The sequence below is a fragment of the Dendroctonus ponderosae genome, unplaced genomic scaffold (genome assembly GCF_020466585.1).
Source record: "Dendroctonus ponderosae isolate FM_Combo_2020 unplaced genomic scaffold, Dpon_F_20191213v2 Dpon_F_20191213_1, whole genome shotgun sequence".
NCBI lineage: Eukaryota > Metazoa > Arthropoda > Insecta > Coleoptera > Curculionidae > Dendroctonus > Dendroctonus ponderosae.
Genome location: NW_026017110.1, coordinates 4,665,523 through 4,686,588, shown reverse-complemented (window position 1 = coordinate 4,686,588; position 21,066 = coordinate 4,665,523). Strand labels below are relative to the sequence as shown.

The 21,066-nt window shown below is 37.8% G+C and overlaps 1 protein-coding gene across 4 annotated transcripts in view; it reads left to right on the top strand.

Annotated features, from left to right (window-relative positions):
• Nucleotides 1-21,066, top strand: part of LOC109546433 (delta-sarcoglycan) — a 75,011-nt gene that overhangs the window by 46,787 nt on the left and 7,158 nt on the right. Inside the window, exons 1-2 of one of the 4 annotated variants that reach the window (XM_048661727.1) lie at nucleotides 16,908-17,580; nucleotides 18,217-18,266. Coding sequence is in view for 2 of the 4 variants with exons in the window: in XM_048661726.1 (XP_048517683.1) it covers nucleotides 17,855-18,001; nucleotides 18,217-18,266 (197 nt within the window). In the remaining 2 variants the exon portion in view is untranslated. Of the gene's footprint in view, nucleotides 1-16,907; nucleotides 17,644-17,738; nucleotides 18,002-18,216; nucleotides 18,267-21,066 lie in introns of those variants that run through there. The other 3 variants (XM_048661728.1, XM_048661726.1, XM_048661725.1) reach the window with 3 other exon arrangements.

Genomic DNA, 21,066 nt, shown 5'->3' with positions numbered 1-21,066 from the left:
AGGAAGAAATTCCGATAGACCACGGCTTCAAAGCCCGGAAAACATTCCTAAATGTAATTTGACCGGCCGTGAAAGCCTTCATAGTCTGATAATCAATAAATCAATTAGGTCATCAAGTAAACGAAGGCCAAAAAACTGTCCTAATGGCATGGAAACTATACTTCGGTTGACTTAATTCAGCACTGCACGGATCGGGGTCGTCAAAACGAGTAGAAATAAGTCGCTTTTAGCTTAGTTGTATTACAATGTGACTCTCCCGCTTTCCATCTGCCTTTTGAGGTCCGTGCCCTCTAATTTGGCCCTACGATAGACGACGACGAGCACTGAATATCGCTCTTCAAAGTTTTCCCAGCTAGAGAAAATGTCTGCTGTTTTGAAGCTGGCTCAGCTGCAGCCCCATAAATCATTCAATGCATGCACAGCTTTCTATGTGCGTACTATCTATAGCTAATATCACTTAGACGCAACATGTAGAATTTATGCATTAGCGTGCAAGGGGGGCAGTCGATATGGGGAAAACATTTGTCAAATGTTCATTGTGGTGCGGGACATTGTCCAGCTACGCTTCGAACATTTGGGTAATGAAGTCGACGAGTTAAAACCATCCATAGCAAAATATGATTTTGCCAACCTACAACTACCATACAACTACACTTAGCAACTGAAGGGTTTTCTGTGCATCTGGACGTCTTCTTTCAACATTATCCTGCAAGTTATTTCCAGATGGAAGCAGGTGATTAACAATGCGAATGAATCCAGGAGCGACATTAAAGGCATAGTCAGACAGGAAATTCGTACCAAGGAGCAATTTAATTATTATCCCGATTGCCCTTACCTTAGAACTCCAAATTGGATACATATTCCCATCTGAGAACTGGCCCCATCAGTTCAGAAATTTGGAAAGTTATACGTACAAGACGAATTCGTAATGAAGCCGGCAAATGGTAAGACCGAAATTTAGTTGGATTCGCAATTTGGGCAAGGGCCAACGTGGAAACGTGAAATTTGCGAAGTTCAATTTTCAGGAAAATACTGGATAAGTCATTAATAAAGCTGCAGCAATCAAACCTGTTGATGGGCGCCCAAGTTAATCAATCATGTCTTCCAAGCAACCCAAAACGCTTGAAGGAAAAATCCTGATGTCACTCATTGAAAAAAACTACTAAAGACCAGTTCATACAAATGCTCCAAAAATAAACTCCCATGAAGTTCTGGTAAAAAAATGTTTGTTCAAAACTTCGAACACCGAAATACGTTCTATTTGGACTCAAAGTCTTCTAATTAGTTTCCAACTGCTATTTGCTTGTCTAAGTGTCGCCTTCTGTGACTTTTAAGTACTCGCATGTCGGGCTAATAATCTAGCTAATTGATTTTTGTTTTTCCTTGGGAAATTAGCATCATTTGTCCCGCAAATGGAGTGTCATGATATTTACCAACTTTTAGCTAGAGTCCTTAAATTAATTATCATTCCTCTGATTGTGTCAATTAGTTATCCTTTCAAGTCAAAACTGGGGCATTTAAGTGGGTTTTCAACTGGATAAATTTGGTTTTTTTGGTACAATATTTTAATCTGAGCTCCCAGTAGATGCACAGATTACGCGTGCATTGCCAGTTTGAGTGCTTAGTAATTTTTAATAATTATTAATGCTGAATGCTTTTATTATACGGATTTCAAAAGAATGTCAACTTTCCAACAGACGCCATAATTTTGCAAAAAGGCACATGTTCGAATTAAGCTTCAAAAGTTGAGCTGAGCTTATCGTCAAAAGCTATAAAGTTTATTTACAAGTGAAAAGAGTTTTGCTTAACAGTCAGTCAGAATTTTCAAGGGGAAAAAGTGTTTTAAAAAGCTTGCGGTGGGTTTCACAATTTCCTAAACCTTGCAATAAGCAAAAAAAATGCATTTGGTTGGTAAAATTTATTTTCATTTCAATCCATTTTATGACTTCAGCGAACTGACTTGCAAAAAAATTTGATTTTTCTTAAGAGTTCTTACCACTCTTAGACTTAAGAAGCGAAATATTTTTTATTGTTCATAATGTACGCCACACTAATGTTTTATTGCGAAAAAATGCAAGAATTTTGTGTAGATAGTGAGAACATTGACTGTTTTGTCAACATCCTAATTTCTATAAACTCGTTCCTAATTTAGAAGCATAAGTAAGTTTTATTGTTATCTTTTGAAATGAAAAGAGGAAATTCGGACGCTTACCCTCGAACGAAATATTTGTTCCTTAATTTACTGAAACTATTCTTTATGTATTTTTTGCCTTCTATTTGCTAATTATTTTCATGAAAAAGGCATGCATTTGGTATCCTCTGCGTCTTAGAAAAATGAATAAGCAATTATTGTGACAAACTTATTAGTTAAAAAAATGCCATTGTGGTGAATCCAAAAATAACAAATTTCATAACAACAGACTGGATAAAAAACATAGACAAAAATATACTAAATTGAATGTTGAATGAAAACATGGGGGATAAGAGTAAGAAAAGAACTAGAAACAGAAACAATAAAATCAAACAAAATAATGATACTGTAAGGGCGTGTATAAAAACAAAAAGAGAAAACACAGAAAATGCTGATAATAGCTACATTAATAAAAATGCAGTTTCCGAAACGAATATATTTCCAAAACCAACAAACTCTAGCAAGAGGAAATGTAAATTTCGACGCAAAACTTAAAAAAGCGGTGTGCAGAAAATACGTGTCGCTTCCAGTTTCACAAAATGAGGAGAATATAAAAGTGCTAATGTGAAAAAAAAGTAAAAATAATTGTAGGAGAGAAGTGGAAGATAGCTTGAAGCTGTACAACTGTGGACGTAAAATACAAAGGAAAGATAAATTGCAAAAACAATAGACATTTAAAACCCTGGACTTTGTAAATTCAACAACACAATGACAAAAATAACAAAACGAATAAAAGAAAATTCTCGAGAAATATCAGAAGGATGAAGGTATTGAGTAAATCATACAGTATTAATACTAGTGGAAGAATTGAATGAAACAAGGAAAAAACACAAAAATCGCATGTCACAAGTCAAGATAAAATAGCGACAGAAATTATGAGAAAATTGCATCTAACGCTCCAGACATAATGTTAAACACGTACAATAAATAATGGTTGCAGGAACAAATTCCATATAACTGGAAATTGATCCTGATAACGTTATTTTTGAGGAAAATTTGTAAAATCTTCTAACATTCGAGAAAATATATAAGATTTGCAACTGCAAAAAAAAATAAAACACATAATCCAAATATAAATCTTCTTCAAGTTCCAGGTGCTTAAAAAAAATTACATTTACATTATGCATACACATAAAATTATTGCGGAAAAAACCGCATGTTCGATAAATAGTTCTTTCTATATGAACCTCTGCAAAACTAAAAACTTAAAAATTATGGTGAATTTTCGATATTCTGGAACAAATGTTATTTTTGCAACTCTACAGAAATATTTGTCTCATTGTTCAGTAGTGGTTAAAGATTGTACAAACCGAAGTGCGTTTCTTTCCTTAAAATTGCAAATATTTAAATAGTTTTATTCAACTACCCAACAATCGAAAAAGTCGTTCGGCATTAAACATTACAGAAAACCCGTTTTTCTTGTGCAGCTTCAACAAGAACAAGCTCAAAAGCAGAGAGTTGATAAACAAATCCCATTCCAGACCCTATTTAGCCACAAATTAAAAACTTAGCCTAATTAATACCCATGGAAAAGAGCGGCTCCTTGTCTAAATAAACAAGTTATTTACTCTTTGGCGGTTGCCGTTCGGGCCCAAAAAGGTCTCAAAGTTATTCCACGACAGTATCATCCAAATGAGAATCGGTCTTCAAACTTTTTCGCTCTAATTGAGAGTCGAACTCCGCCTCGGAGCCGACTTCAAAGATCGGCGCCCGCACAACTTTAAATATTGCCGGTTTCTCCGTCGCGCTGCTTCCGATCTTTTAATTGAAATCCTAATGCGTATTTAAGTTTTTACCGTTCTGGCCCCGATATTTTAAGCCACTTTTTCAATTGCACCAAAACCGGCGCTTATTTACATCAACTGGAGCGAGAAGTTTAGCTAAATGATGTCGAGAGTTCGCATGCGATTGCAGGAAGTTTAGGTATGCCGAGTGAATTTTTCTAATGCCTGGAAAAGTGCAGATTTGATTTAAGTCAAACAAATTTTATACTATTAAAGTGCCCTTCATGAGTAGCGATCACATTTCTTTAATTCAATGTAGTCAAAACTAACTTTCAAATTGCATCAATGTCAACTCCATTGGCTCATCGTCACCCTAATTTGTACCCACGTCGAGTACGAATTGTAATTACGCGTTATCTGTCTGAAAATTTGCCACAAACCAGGCCGAAGGTCCTTAATAAGGCCCTTCTCAAGATATAATTTTCTTTAAGGGACTGAGTCCTCTTCCTGTCGGGTCAATTTTAATCCTCCAAACTGAGGGCCATTAAAGTCTAGTCGTTTGCCTTATCAGCAGCCGCAATAGTCACTGGAATACACACGCTATTTTCCGCGATAAGATTCGCTTCCGGCCTTGAATTCGGAAACGATCCAGTTTTTATTCGCCGTAACAGCGAAAGACTGGCAAGCTGCTCACTCGTCTTAAGTCTATTAACTTCTCTCGTTAAGTTGGAAGCTAAACTGTTGCTAGCTAAACTCTGGCCCATCCGGCCAGAGCTCCCGACGCGACCCCCATTGACTCCGGAAAATTAACTTTAGGTAAAAGGGAGATTTAAATTGCCCTTTTGTGTTAACAAGGTTACATTTTGGAGTTTCTTCCGGAGTTGCGCCTCAATTAAAATGAAAAACGTTTGAGGTGCTGATTTTCATTAGCACCGATGCTCGCCAATTAACTTCAAGGCTTTTGAATTGATGTTATTATATTTAAAGGGAAATTGTATTGCAGATAGGATTTATTGCAACGTTATTCCCCATTGTTTCCATGTAAACGTTCAGGATTCACGATATTCAACACACCTTAAAAGAAATGCTATTTAAATCAATTTCCCGTTCACCGAACGGAACACATAAAAGAGCGTAACAAGCGAGCAAAAAGCTTTTTTACTTTCCGATATTTGATATCCAATTTGCTGCGCTTCTTTGCGCCAGTATTTGATACGTTAAATGGCATGCCTGGCTGTTAGAGGTGTGATTTTAACATTTTAACCCAAATCCAGGACGCTCAATTAAAAACTTGCAATTTTTTATTTCAGTGTTATTATTGAATCGAAATTTTTAATTAGTCAACTGCCGGATAAATACTTTTACATCTACTATTTAATTGATTTTTATGTACACAACTTGGGCGCGTATGACACACCCTTCGTTTTAAAAAATATTATCGAAATATAATGTTCGAGCAAAAGGCAATGTACAAACTAAGTAAATACTATGTAGTTGATGCCTAGCAAAAACAAAATAAGAAGTGAAAGAGAAATGCATTAATAATGATCAACCAGTTAAATAAGAACGAGTCATTCAATGAATAAGTAGATGGAAAGACAAATCTGTTTGGTGCCACCTATTGGGGTATTTAGAACGGGCAAACGTGCCGTTTGTTAAATCTTTCATTGTTCAACTCAACGAATCAACTATAAAGAATAAAGTTATTTTACTTTGTTAGTTTAATTTTGTTAAGATATTCAATAGTTTTAAAGAAATATTTCTTAAAACTTAATTGATTTGGTGCACAAATATTATTTTGATGTTAGTATTTCGTTGTTTGCTTAAAGGTTGTTCAAACAGTTTACCGAAATAATTTGTTCGACTTGTGGCTATGAACACTGCTGACTCCTTAAATTTCCACGGAAGAGTTCTTTGTTGCAAAATTATATTGATTAAATAAATAACAGTGCATGCTCAGCTTTTAATCATAGAGTTTTCTGTTTTTCAAGAATCTCTTCCTCTCTTGCATTTTTATACGTATACTCCCATACATACTTCGACCTAAAAGACAAATATTTTCTACAATATGCAGACGACACTGCCCCGATAGCCTATTTTCACACTATGTAGTGTGCAGTAAATAGACTGCAATTCCTGACAACCAAAGCAATGACTACTTCGACTAAATGCAAACTAAAACTAACACTAACATCAAATCCCACAAAAATATTAATCTCTCTGACAAATCTCGCAATCAAGACAGTTTTTCTGAAACTACAACCAGATGTAAATGCAAAACACCTTGTTGCAACTAATATACCACAGCATAGATATCAGAACTAGTCATTTGGTTTCTTAGGAGTTCTTCATGCTTCTGTTTGTAAAACTTGGCCGCCCTTAATCCAAGAACCAAGATTCCAAGCTAAATAGAATTTACAAATCCCGAATATATTAAACTTGAGGACCAATTTGAACTGTAACTTTTTTTAAAGTAGAGGAATAATCCTATTTGCATGCTGAAGAATTTATCCACAGTTTAGTCAGTGTTTTAGCACTTTAACTTTCAACTTTAGCATCTGATCTCATAACTTGCATGGGTATGATACACACTTCGCTTTCCCGAATTTTCGGTTGCATTCAACTAGAGACGCAGTCAAATGAGTTACCACAAGTAAAAMGATTTTCTTTCTACTWCTGCTCTTGCATTCAATTTGCATTAATCAACGAAGTACACAAATGTAAAGTTCCAACCATCCCGTATTAARAAAAACACCTGCTGATTCTATTTAGCTTTGATATTTTATACCAACTCTWGAAATATTTTAACATTTTATWTTTCGCATCACTTTACTAGTTTCACAACTTAAGTGCATATGACACACACTTTGCTTTTCTTTACACTTCAGTGCATTTTGCATTAGTTAAGGATTTTATCTGAATATCCTGTACATTTTCTGACACACTCACACCTAAAATAGGCTTCTGCAGGTGGACTTTACTTGCAAACTTCTGACAGTTTATTTTAAAGATGCTTTATTGTAGTTTTTCGAACTACCAACAGGCCATATTGGACGAGGTATTCTTAATTTGCAATTGCTCGATAAATATCTGGGCAATAAATTATTTAAATAGGATGTTCGGTTATCGGCCTCCAGTGTATCATCTGTTATGGTCCAGATTGGCGAAATATTCGCGGAGAAAATTCCCCGATTGTGGCTCTCAACGTTGCAACATTTGCTAGCCAATTTGCGTGTAAACTTTCGTTCTTCTGAGTACAAACTCTGAATTTATGAGTGATATTGGAAACATTGGTTGACAATTAAGAGCGTTGCCTAAATCTCTGTATTGGACTAATTTTTTTTCGTCAGTTTGGATCATTTCCTCGACTCATACGATAAAGGAACGTGTTTCCAATGACTCTCTAAAAAAAATCGCAGATAGCTTGAGACCACTTTGTAGAATTAGACGAACAAAAGTCGTCTATCGGGAATTGATTTACGTCGCTTCGTTCAGATTCGTGAACAATTAATTACCTCTATATTATCGGGTCTCAAAGCAATATTTCTAATGATCGGGGCTGCAGCTTATCGGTTGTAAATAATTAGCCGGCCATCGGTCACCGGCCACTTGGCAACAATGGATTCGCCGGTAGCAAATTGCTGAAATTAATGTTTGAGCAGTTGATTAAATTGCACAAGAGATGGAAGCGGAGTGCATCGCAAGATAAAGGAATATTTATGACTCAATTTTCGGATACTGCGTTCGATTCGCCAAGTACGTGTCGTCAGGTATTATTCTGTCCAGCGACGTCACGACTTAATTTTTCCATATTTTCTAGGAAATGTCTCCAATACATTAATGAATAAGATGCAACTTCCCTGGTATAACAACAAGAGCTTCAAAAAAGTGTATAATTTGTGGCAACAGCTTGCAACTGGCAAGATTTCTAGTTTTTTAGGTCGTAGTCCAAAAAAGTTCCTGGCATTATGCAACTTGTGCTAAGTGATCATTTAAGAAATTCACCTGTTTGAATTGTAGTTTCATTGGCTGCTGGAATATTTCTAATCAATCATTAATTTTAGTAGACGTTTTTCATAATTTGGGAACCTACGACACACATTTATTGTTAAAGCAACTTTCATGGCCGAATTACATTTTCATCACTCTAACAATATTTACTATCGTATTTGAGAATTCGGGCTCAAAGCTGCCACACAATCCCAGCTGCTTTTAAATTAAGGGATGAAACAGTCGCTCCTCAAAAAGTCGAAATGTCTTTTATGAGCCATCCAGCCCGCGGTTAATCCGACCCTGACAATAATCATTGTCCTCAGTCCAAAGTCCTTTCGAAATTTCTAATTTGGCCGCAATAGTAAAAAAAGACAAATCTGCATACGTATGGCCCGCGAAGTCTTATCTTTATTTTGCCTGATCCGTTTTTGCGGGGATTTGCCTGAAAAGAACGGCAGGCATTTAAAGAGATTTTCGACCACAATTGCCCCACATTCACAAAAGAGACGTGGCCAATGGTAAATTGATTAATTCTAAATTACACTTCGTTGGATTTTTATTTTGACTTGAATAGAAAGCAGGATTAGACGATGAAGGAGGGATAACGTAGAGGAATTTCAAATTTCCTGGGCAATTAAACAGATTTAAGAGAACTTTGAGGTTTCCAAACGTTACTTTTTTTGAATGCGGAACTTGTGGACATTTTGTTGTTAGGGGGGTTGAAGAAAAGTTTGCAAAAAACTCCAGACTCTCAAAGACTGGAAAAGACCCTCTCATCCACTTCTGTCGATATCCTTATTCTACTCCATAGTGCATAGACTCGTTCGCATTAATATCGCAAATAAACCGTTTAAATCTGCTTCCTGACGGTGATTAATCAAAAAATAAAAGGAGACGGGTAAGCGGCCTTTAGTCCCGTGCCCTGGATCAATCAGAGAAACATTAATAAACCGTCTCGCTTATGACGGGGCCCTATTTACGGAATTATGTCGCCATTTGTCAGAGACGTGTCGCAACATGAGCGAGAAATGCCAAGGCTGATTGATGTCTATTTCCGAAAGCGACAAACCGTTCGATTTCCTTTGGAAAAAAATCGGTTTTCGCCGATTCTCTACCATTTGCCAAGCTCATTTATTACCGGACTACTAAGTTAAAATAAAATCAACTAAAGTTTTTCGAGCTATAAAACCATCGTGGAAAACAATGTTTTAATGCCGTTCCTCAGGCTGAAGTGTCTTCAGTTTAATACAGATGCGGTGCTTAGGGACTACGGGAAAAAACTGAGATATTTGCATAAAAAATTGTTTCAAAGTTATGCCTCCTTAAATTTACGCAAAAACCTGTTGCTTCTGAAATATCAAAAGCTCAAGTAACCGTAGATAAACATGTCCATGGAAAGGATCCACACCGTGAGAAGTAAACAAGCAGCAACAGATAGCGCACTTCTAAACCTCTTCTATAAACTGGGAAACGGTTTGCATTACGCTGACTGGAATAAGATCGACGCCATCTCCCACAACAGCATGCAAGGAGAATTGGACAGAGCCACGAAGAGACAAAAGGAGCAATTTGAAAAATTGGAAGCCAAATCTAGATGAATAACCTACACGACACCCAGCACGAACTGTAGTGAACCTGAGCTGTCACTCACTAACGCCTGCAGAGCAATCTGTCTTAACCAAGGGAGGAAGCTTTGCTATTAGCCCAAGAACGATACCAATAGAGGAAATTATCTCGAACACCGAAACAGCATTGCAAAGGCTCCCAGAACAAACCGCAAATGAAATACGTCTGGAAGCCACTCAGATCCTACGGAAAGCGAAACCACCACCAAGCAACTTAAGCAGAGAAGAACAACATGCACTCAGGAAAATACGAAGGAATACAAGCATTGTCGTCCTGCCTGCTGACAAAGGAAACGCTACAGTCATTATGAACATAGAGGAGTACGAGCAGAAAACCCAAAACATATTGGACCCAGTCACTTACACAAAGCTAGCTCAAAAAAGACCCGACTCGAGTCAATCGCAGAAACATCAACCGCCTGATCAAAATATCCTCAATAGACGAGAACACCATGAAGAAGATTATTAGGTCAGAAACCCTCCCCCACGTTTGTATGGATTACCGAAGATTCCCAAAGAAGGAATGCCACTGAGACCAATCGTCAGTGCCCCGGGATCACGATATAGCAAAATGTCTATCCTGCAGCCACACTTGGGGTCCACAGCAACATACATCAAGGATTCCGAAGATTTCATTAAGAAGATCCAATACCTGAGACTGGAACCTACGGACATGCTCGCCAGCTTCGATGTTGTATCTCTATTTACAAAGGTACCCTTGGACGAATCCATAGAATTAGTGGCGGAGCTATTTGAAGAGAGTACAACAAATTTGTTCAAGGCTTGTCTAAAGGGCAGCTACTTCCTGTGAAATGGAGATTACTACGAACAAAAGGAAGGAGTAGCCATGGGAAGCCCACTCAGCCCAGTGGTGGCGAATCYATTCATGSAGAAGTTTGARAAAACAGCGTTGAGCACCGCACCTCTTAAACCAAYGATCTGGTACCGATATGTCGATGCTATGGAGGCATGGACGCAAAAACCTGGACATCTTCCTCGACCATCTAGACAAACAGCACCCAGACATCCAATTCACCATGGAAGTTGAACAAAACCACCAACTGGCCTTTCTGGATGTTTAGGTGTCTAGGGAGGGGAATCGTTTGGGCCACAATAAGACTCTTACGGATAGAGCCAGAAAAATATGTGGACCACAACATCTAACCACAGAACTGCAGCACTTGGAAAAAGCTTTTCTTCAGAACGGATATTCCCAGTTCAGGACTTCAAAAAATCTGTAGGAGTGGCCTGYACTGAAAAAAGTGAATCCACTCTGAAAGCTTTCCTCCCCTTTGTTCCCAGGGTTACGGACCTAATTGGGAGGCTCCTGGGGAAACACAACATAAGAATCGACAAATCGACAAACCCACAAGAAAGATCCGAGAATTTCTACGATCAGTTAAAGACAGAAAACCCCCCCACACAACAGGCTATCGCCCCCGACTAATACGAGAAGCCATTGGAATCTACAAACACGACGACAATTTCAACAGAAAAGAAGAGACAATGGCGCTAAACAGGATATGGTTTCCAGCACTCACCAACGCWAAAACAGTAAGAAAAAGCAACAGCTCAGGACAGGAGAGAGAATCCAGTACACCGGAGGATAGCAACAGGCAACAGAATGCGCARGCTCCGATAACACAGGCCACGTCATCACAAACCACGTSATCGCAASCGGTACATAAATACGGACTGCGCCTGAGGARTCGCATCGGAACAGTGTAAAAGTTCWAGMAAACCACTTCTGAAGATGCAAGCCACTCGTACTTGCGAAACGTCAAAGAGAAATCCTACCGAACGACGGCCTAAAAACGCGAAAACCCCATTAGTTTCAAGGAATGGCCTCGAAAGTCTATATCTTTTGATGAAATGGAATAGGTTAGGGCAACGGATGAAAACAAAAAGCTGCTGTAAAAGGTTGTGGATCAATGATCTATTGACAATTAAGTTGTTAAATCCATAATAGGTGTTCAAAGTTCTGCCCGTTGAACTTCAGGTGTCTTTGAGCCCGTGTAATCACTTTATTCAGCACTCTTGGCAGCATGGCTGGGCTCCAATTGCTCCCTTATTACTTCGTTAGGCGTTTATTTTTTTCTTCTCATCCTTCTCAGGATCATCTTTTTGGCAGCTTTTATTTTACTCTTTTGCTGTTTTACTGAAGTTCCAGCGTTCACGTTCACACATAAGCACAAATGTTCAAAAGCTATGTAGAAAAAACTCGAAGAAACTTGTTCAAGTTTTTGTGACAAGAAATTGTTTATCATGTAAGAACATTATTCTTACCTGTTCTATTGATTCAGTGAATCACCCTGTATACTTGGAAAATGTTTTCAGATGGCTGATCTCGCTACACCATTAAATGTTTCCAGGTCCAGAAAACTTATGAACTCTTCATTACTATATTTTTTTCAATAATCAGTTTCTGGTGTATCACTCGTAGACTCAGAACAACACTGCTGCCAGCTAGGAAGCAAATAAACTAAAGGAAAGTGGTGTTGAAAATTCATAAAATATTCAAGCAAAAGCAGTTTGAGTCCTTAAAAGTTGCCACGTTTAAATGTTTGAAAAATTCTCAATAAACAGTGAGTCTAATTCAGTTGAAATTCGGCTGGGCTAAATATGGACAAAACCGCGCTGCAGCCAAATTTCATAACGGCAAGGATGCGGGCGCTGAAGAATTTATTAAAATCTTCCGCAGGAAGCACCTTATTTTCGTTCCACTATAAAATTTTAATAATGTTTTCGCTATATAACACGGCGGGATTAAGCGAGACCGCACAACTTTCCGGTTAAGAGTTTTTTTATTAAACAACTTTCGAAAATCCTGCGTTTTCCGGGGCCTGCTGCCTCAACCACTAGCTCCAATATGAAGTTGGCACATTCAATTACCTCCACAGGGTGTATTAAAGAGCTTTAGCAACAACGGCGTCGGCTCGATTGTTCAACACACTTTATAAGGTTTATCAATGTTACAATTACCCGAGCGCCGCAATTAATTAGAAGCCATCATTCAGATATAGTCAAAGCATTGCATATTACTCGGGTAAAGATAAACTGCAACGTGGTGCTGGTGTTATCGTTTTCGGTTAAATTAATTAACCTCGAGGGCAAACAAATCACCCGAGGGTCCGTCGGTAATATCCGAAATGATAGTCGAATTATCTAATTGATTGCATGCATAGACGGCGAAATTGTGTCCATTTAATCTTGACATTGTTGCACACTCAAAAATACCTGTGCCACACTCAAACACCCGTGTGGAATACAGATTCACTCCCATTATTAAGTTCATTTTTTCTTTCGAAAATGTTCTGCTTGAGCAACAAACGGCAACAACTCAGGAAAAGTATCCACAGCCTCCTGGAACTGGTAAATGGCAAGCCAAGATAGTCCATAATAAGTATATAGGCAGCAAAATTACGAAACTCATGTTTGTCCCGCGGTGGAAACTTTCCCAGGAAACTTTTCCAAGTAGAGGTTACTCTTTTATTTAGAGCTTATAAAAATCTTTTATAAGTTCTTCGAGTGTCTCCGGATTAGTTTATGGCCAGTACTTAAAGTATATTAAATTCATAAAGGAAAAACAACTGAAACTCTCTCGGACAACAAGGACCGTTATTGCACCCTAGAAGAGCGATGTGTTTCCAATGGAAACTTTTTAGAACTTTTCGGGGAAAATGCCAAGTGCGTGTGTGTGCGTCCGGAAAATCCTGAAAATGAAAAACCCCGGCCCATTTTCCAGGGTGTAACCCAATAGCTTGTCAAATGGCTTGATCGAATCGTAATCGGGGTAAATATTGGAATGGGGAAAGGTACACACATATATTATTGATGGGGGGCAGCTTTAAAGCTTCAGTGGGGTAAGTTTACATAAAAAAACTGCCATTTCGCCTAACACACATGAGCACAAACATAAGTAAAACGAATTGGAAATTCCATAATCGATCGATTCCCATGAGGGACCATGGACTACGTGGCAGGAATGCCTGCCTCCGAATAGCGAAATCTGGTTGTTTATTTTCAATTATTGATAGCTCCCCACATTCCCGGTTACCCCAATCCTTTGTGGCAAATAATTCGTTTGCCGTTGTCGGCTTTTATTTATGTGCGGATTTCGCACTTTTATCTTTTGCTTTGAAACATCGAGTCGGATCAAACTGCATCTTTAGAGGATGGCGATCTTTCTATCCTAAACGTCCACATAATTGCAGACGAGGGACAAATAAGGGAAAATGGGCGCACACGCACCGGAGCGCCGTTTTTATCAGCCACTTGTTGCGTGTGATGGGTTCAAATGGCTGAAAGAAAGCCAAATGAAAATTTGTTAAATTTGTCACAGAGCTGACCGAATCTGGTACCGACCACCGTTTCTATTAACAACAACATTATTTAATGTATGATCTGATCCAAATGAAGAAGAAAAGCGGAAAATATGGCAAAATCGTTTTATTTGATATTTGGGGAGTTTTTTGCAGCTCGATAAATAATTCAGAAGGCAAGTTTCTAGGGACCACATTTTGATCATTTTTTCGGGCCAGTATGGACATTTTCATCTCAGCCACTTCATTTCATATCATTTCTTGTGAATATATGCTGCAAACTTTTTATGCTCGTAAACGAGGCCTATAGAAATTCAACTTTCTCTGGCCATACTTTCACTGTAAGTTGGAAAAATTATTCAATTTTTAATTTCAGATCAGCATCATTATTTGGCAATCAAAACGCTTTCCTGGACAAATGATCCTGATAAACAATTTATGATTAACTAAATTAACTTGCAAGCTTAATATCAAAAATACTTCGCCTTGTATGCGACGATAACCACTATCACAATTAAACTTACATTTTTCAAAAATAGATAAGAGCAAATTTCTTCACCTCAATCTACATTGAATATTGTGCTCATATTCCTCAAGTCTATGACACACATTTTCCAATTTTTCTATGTAAGCTTCTAATGCAAGCTACTCTTTTATTGTTATGAAAATTCAGCTCAGCAGTAGAGTCGCTGCGAGTTAAAATGTGTCACGCATTTCAAGCTGCTTTCATCTATTCTGCAAGACTTCTCGTCTACAATTTATTATTTAGGAAGCACATTAGAGAGCAGACTATTTTCGGGCTGGTAATGCCTGCTGCAAACGATTAATTGATAATGATTTTCCCCAAAACAGTCACATAACGGACAGTGCTGTATTATTTAAAATAAAAGTGTACTGTTGAGCCTTTTCGTCTTGGTTGGCAATTGAGCCTCATTTTCATGAAACTCGTTGAAATGGTCCAATTTGGTCAAATAGACTTCAGTTAAACGATTGAATATGTTACAATTAAACGGAAAATCTAGGTAGAAAAATAAGGAACTATTTAAAATAAAACTTTGTTGACTAGATCATTTTTAGTTAGGTTAGTCAGTAAATCAACTACAACTGGCACGAAGATTTTTCCAGAATTCTGAGCGTAAACCTTCGCAGCACTTTGCTTGGGATACACGTACCCAAAGGCAGAGGAAACAGAACACAAATATTTCCGCAGTAACAGAGAACTGGACCTGATCAATTTTTCAAAATACGTTAAATATAAAGTAATGGACTTTAAAGCAGGAGACAAAAGGAAAATTTTGAAAACGATGAGCAAATACTGCAAAAATCTTCAGCGTCTATTTACAATCAAACATTGATGAAATCACCTTCCCTACAATCCATTAATCGTTATTAGTTTATAGAAACACTGTTGATTGTTAACTTGCCCCACTGTACAGGAAGTCAGCCGCTTCACAAATAATTAAGTTGAGCTCAACTTTAAGGATTTTTTGCGGGGAAAATGATCGCTTTCCTCATTTATCCACCATTCCAACTAACGCATGTTTCAGTGGATTTGCCTGAGAGAGCAGTGGTGTGTTAACCAGCATCGCAAAATTGAATACACTCAATAAACAAGACATAAAAATTAAAAACATCGTTATTCGGTCAGTTACGCATTGAGCATTTCAACCGCTCCCATTATTGGCATCGGTAAGATAAACACGCATTAAGCTTGCACTCAATAATACGCCCCACTTAATATAAATAACTCAAATTTATCTGCATGTTTTGACCGGATAAAATGAATTTCCCGTATCACCAAATAAGTAATAATTAGGAAAATTCGGTCAAGTTCGTGGTCAATTCAAATCAGAGGCCAGCAGGGCTTTGGGCACGATCGGAATGTCCGATTGGCGACTAATTAGCACGTGGCCATTGGCGAATTCGGAAACTTTGGAGGTTCACCGCCCTCGGTAATTAACCCGAAACATTGCCGGAATTTTTCCAAATCTAGACAAGGGGCCGGGAAATTGCATAAGACAATCGCCAATCCAATTAGGCCGTAAGCAGCGGAATTGGACACGAAACCTGAAAGAGTGTTTGCGGTCAAACAGCGCGCTAAAACCCGACCGAATGCAAGATTTATTTCCCTTGTAGCTGTAGGTAGCTGCTTATAATCGAATCAGCGACTTTGCCAGCTGGAAGCCGGATTACCGGCAAAACTTTCCAGCCGATGCCACTTCAGTGGTCATTTCTTTGTATAAAAACGGTCTGAATTAACTTACAAAACAGATTTTACGAATTACAGGACGACTCCATTTCTTTCGTTTTTCCCGACTTTTTCGTGACATAATAACTATTCAATATTTATTCTTTGTTGAGCTAAATAGTGGTCATATGTAGCTGAATCAAACGCTCATTCAGACGCACGTAACAAAGTGCTGAATCCAGTCATCGACATGCAGATGCTAAAGAAGTCACTGTTGTAAAAGAAGTAAATGAATCACAATTACACAGTAAAAAATATTTAGAAAACCACAAGGAAGAAACATCTGCTAGTTGGTGCACAAGCAGGTCCGAAATCAAAAGCACTTGTAAAAATTTCATTCTCGAAAAGTCGTTCAACGAAAAAATAGCATTAATTTTCGAGATATTTACACTTTTGTGAAAATCGACCGCCGGTATTGGTGGAAAGACATATTTTGATACTTAATATTTTTATCAGCTCAAAAAATCTCAATTTTCAGAGATAAATCCACTGCAAAGTGATACGCTAGCAACTCAGAAGTGCCAATTTAATCAAAATCACCAATAAAATTGTAATTTTTTCACAGCTCGAAGTCCTCTTAAGTACAACGATCCCACTGTTTTGCAGAAAAAAAGCGAAATTCCAGCAGCTGCAAATGCGCCTCTAATCGTAAGAAAACCTTAATTTTATTCCGGCAAACCCCTTAGGAGGAACAAAAATAGCAAACTACTTGAAGCGTCCGGAAAATTCCCTAAATATGATATTAAAGTCCTGAAACGATCAGCAGTAGGCATTATGCGTCGCCTTGCGAATGCAGTTGCACGTTTTCCATTCCCGGCCTGTTATCCCCGGTAATGTGCGGAATATCCTCAATTATCCCGGATTATCCCCGGAAATATTTTTACTAGTTTAAATGTGGATTTGCGGCCGGATTAGCGGGACTCGGCGCACTGCTGACAGGGATACGCAATTGATAAGTGGAAATGGAACTGTTTAAGTTGATTCGATGTGGATTCAGTTAAGTTGCTGGGAGTGGTGGCCGAAATATAAATAAATCGCCACCAGAAAGCGCTTTTGCCGAAACCTGAAAGTGAATTCCCAATTATTCCGGTAAAAACGGAGTAGTCTTTTTTTAGACACAGAACATTCGGTTAAGAGGAGCGCCGTGACAAAATAAATCAACTTATTTATAACCTGGGGCCTAAACTCGAAATGAAACACCGTCAGTTAAGTTAAGAGTGCCAGTTTATATCACACTATTAAACACGCGGGAACTGCCGATTTTTCGCGAAAACTTACCAAATTAAATTCAAGCTGGACCGGAAGAACCATAGACGATTTTTTGTAAACACTGCGATGGTCATTATAAAAGCTCTATGGCAACTTTTGAACTTTTGAGGCTTTGACGGGCCCGGGAAGTTTCTTCCAACAACTCTCAATTGGAAAGTCCCGATCAAATAACCAGATATATCCAAGTTAGTGTATATGCAGCTTTTTGGTGAGTTTTCTGGTTGGCACAGTGGAAATTTAGTATATTTAAAAGCTTCAGTAAGTTCGGCAAGTAAGTTCTACGACTAAATTAAAAAGCATATTTTCCAACTCGGCGGCAGTATTGCAAGCGAGCCGAAAGGCAATAAATAGTTTTGCAAAATGCAAGAGTTGGGCCTTGAAATGAGTGGAACGCGATTTGCGTATTAAGTTTGCTTTAATTTGCAAAGTTTGTCATCCCTCAATGGTTGGGTCAATAAAATCGGTTAATCCTGAATAATAAAATGTTAAACCGAAGAAGAAGGAAAATTCTGCTCGCATCTCGCGAAAATTCTAAGCAAAGTACTTACTACTATAAACAGTTGGTAAAAATAGCAGAGTCGTTAATCATTCAACATAACCGGGCTTGTTTAGAGAATGGACAGCAATACGTAAGTTAATTAAAATCACAGTTAAATTCAACATACATTGCACGACAAGCGAGTCATTTCCAGAGTATTATTTCGGTTTGTTAGTGTAAATATTTAGTTGACACCTCTACTCCACTAATGCACTTGCTATGTGGCGATTTTTCGGAAACTAAGCAATTTGTGGTCCATATTTATTAAGTGAGTTGTAAAGTAATTATTATTATTTTCTCTTCCAGGTCGCCGCTAAGTCCCAACTGACCAATAACAACTCAGATCAATCCCTTAGGTAAGTAATCACGCAGCGATTATAGGTTTGGATCCTTATTTACGCCAAAGGTCTTACCAAGCTTAGATGTACTGTTTAATGGAAAAAGTCTCTGAATCCTGACCAAAATGAATCGACACTTACAGTTCAAACCCCAAACTGTAGAAGTAAGCAAACGCTCCGCTACATGAATTGCAAAAAATTAGCATCGCTTAGATTTTGTCTTCAAAATTCTTTCACACGGATTGGATGGATTAGTTTTGAAGACATTTGCTCCTTTAGGATGATTTGCTCGAAATATTGAACACAGCTGCAAAATTTTCAGATTTCCGATCCAAAACTCTCGGTGTTGAAAAGAAGACTTTGGGCGTTAAAACACTTTCATCTAGATAAGGCAAAAGTTGCTACACTTCTTCAAAATCACGTACTCATCATATGAAATTTATGCTAAAATTTTCAGTTATTTGCAAACTTTCGGCTTTCAAAAAATCCACAATATTTTGCTCAGATCTGAGTACATTTAGTAAGGATTAACGAACTGCGTTTAAGTCCTCGACATAAAATTTTCAAAGCAAAATTAAATTTAAAGCAATATAGAATTGCAAATTCGATTCCGTCATAACAATATGAGTAAGGAAATTCGAGTAGTTTTGGATCAGAAAGCAAAATTGGAATATAAGACACTTAGGTGCCAACATTTCATGTTTTCCATCCCGTTTTCGTTCATTTCTCGGAAACAAAATGAGCAAGAACGCTCATTACACCACGCTTTTTAGATCATTCCATAGAAAACTAAATAGACTTTTTTAAAACTGAACCATTGATAAGAAAATGTTGGCAGTTTTGTCTAAACAGGCTTTAATTCAAGAACTTTTGGATTTTTTGAGTTGCAAAATCGACTCAAACATGACGCCTCTTTTTTCGAAGTTTCTCAAGCCCCGTTTGAGCCACAGAATTCGTTTTGGCATCGTTGGATAGATAAGTGAAAATGCTTCAGGTGAATGATTCAGTTATTACGAGTGAGTAAATTCGAGTAGTTTTAACCCATAAAAGGCAATTTCAATATTCAATATATCAGACACTTAGGTGCAAGCTTATACCAAAATTTCATGTTTCCCGTCCCGTTTTTGCTCAATTCTCGGAAGCAAAATGAGCGAGAACGCTCATTTTAACATCATTCCCGAGATAATGGACTTTTTAGAAAGTGAACCAATGATAAGAAAATGGGAGCAGTTTTCTCAAAAAAGTCTGGATTTTAAAACGTTAAAGATTTGCGTGTTTTTTTTTTTAGTTGCAAAATCGACTCAAACCTGACGCTGCTTTTATCGAAATTTCTCAAGCCCCATTTGAACTACAGAACTTGTTTTGGCATCGTTGGATAGATAATTGAAAATTCGGTGCAGCCGTAACAACGCGACTGAGAAAAGTCCGGTAATTTTGTAGATTATGCCAACATTTCATGTTTTCCGTCCCGTTTTTGGTCATTTCTCGTAAGCAAAATGAGTAATAATGCTCATTGTTACATCATTCCCGAGAGAACTAAATGCACTTTTTAGAAAGTGAACCATTGATAAGGAAATGTTCGCAGCTTTCTCAAAAAAGTGTTGATTTCAAGTTGTTTTCGATTTGCGTGTTTTTTGTTTTCTTTGCACAATCGACTCAAACATGACGCTGCTTTTTTGGAAGTTTCTCAAGTCCCATTTGAGCCACAGACTTCGAAAAAAAATCGGGCAGTTTTCACCCAGAAAGCGAAATTTGAATATCAGAAATTTTGGTGCACGATTATACCAAAATTTCATGTTTTCCGTCCGGTCACCGTTGAAACGCGCGCGAAAAGAACGCTCACTTTTGCATCATTCCAGAGGGCACTGAATGGCCTTTTTAGAAAGTGAACCATCCATAAGAAAATTTGAATGATAATTTTCTGCTTTAAAAATATTTCCTTTGGAAAAATGACCATTCCGGACTATCGTTGATAGTAGAGGTTCAGTGTGAATGTCCAAGTAATCGTTTTGTGCGGTTCAAATCGTTTTTTTTTTCTCAACGCGGTTTTTTTTACGAAAACGCGACGATAGTCAACCCCAGCAACCTGGAGAATCAAAAAATCCTGATCCAAGCAAATCGGGTTGCTCAGCACAGTGTGATTGCCAGAAGGTAAAAATACCGGCTGGAAGTGACCGCAAATACCGGAGAAGTGCGTAACTCTCACAGACTCAGCGCAGTGCCACCCATGAGGGGCTCAAAAATGAGCTCTAATATTAAACGGTGCTGTGTGCCTCAGTGCGATGATACATCTTCAAGGCGGTAAGTTTCATCGTTACTACAATTATATACTTGTGGATTGTTGGACGAAACCCACATGGTGCTGGTTTCGGGGAAAAAATCTTTCCTTTTGGGAGAGCAAAACAATGGAAAAACTTGGTAACTAATGATTGGTAAAAATCAATGTTGTTTTAGGTCTTTGCCGTCTTGAAACCTAAATTTGTCTGAATTATTTTTTACATTTGTGAGAGTGGTATGTATGTATTGAGATAACAGAAATCGTTTTTATTGTTGTACTGTTGTATTTATGTTCGTACATTCTCTTTTTTAAATATTGTTTAGTTTGTCCTATATTTGTATTATCACATTCTAAAAGTACTGAATGCACTGAATTAATTAATTCATTAGTTGTTACACAGAATTATTTGTTTATTTTCTTAAACCTTGATTCGTAACGTGCTCATTTTGCTTTTTGATCAAAGGTTTGTTGTTTGTGTAAAACACTTTTCACAAATTAATGGTACTTGGCGTTTCGCCTATTTATTTACTGCAATAAAAA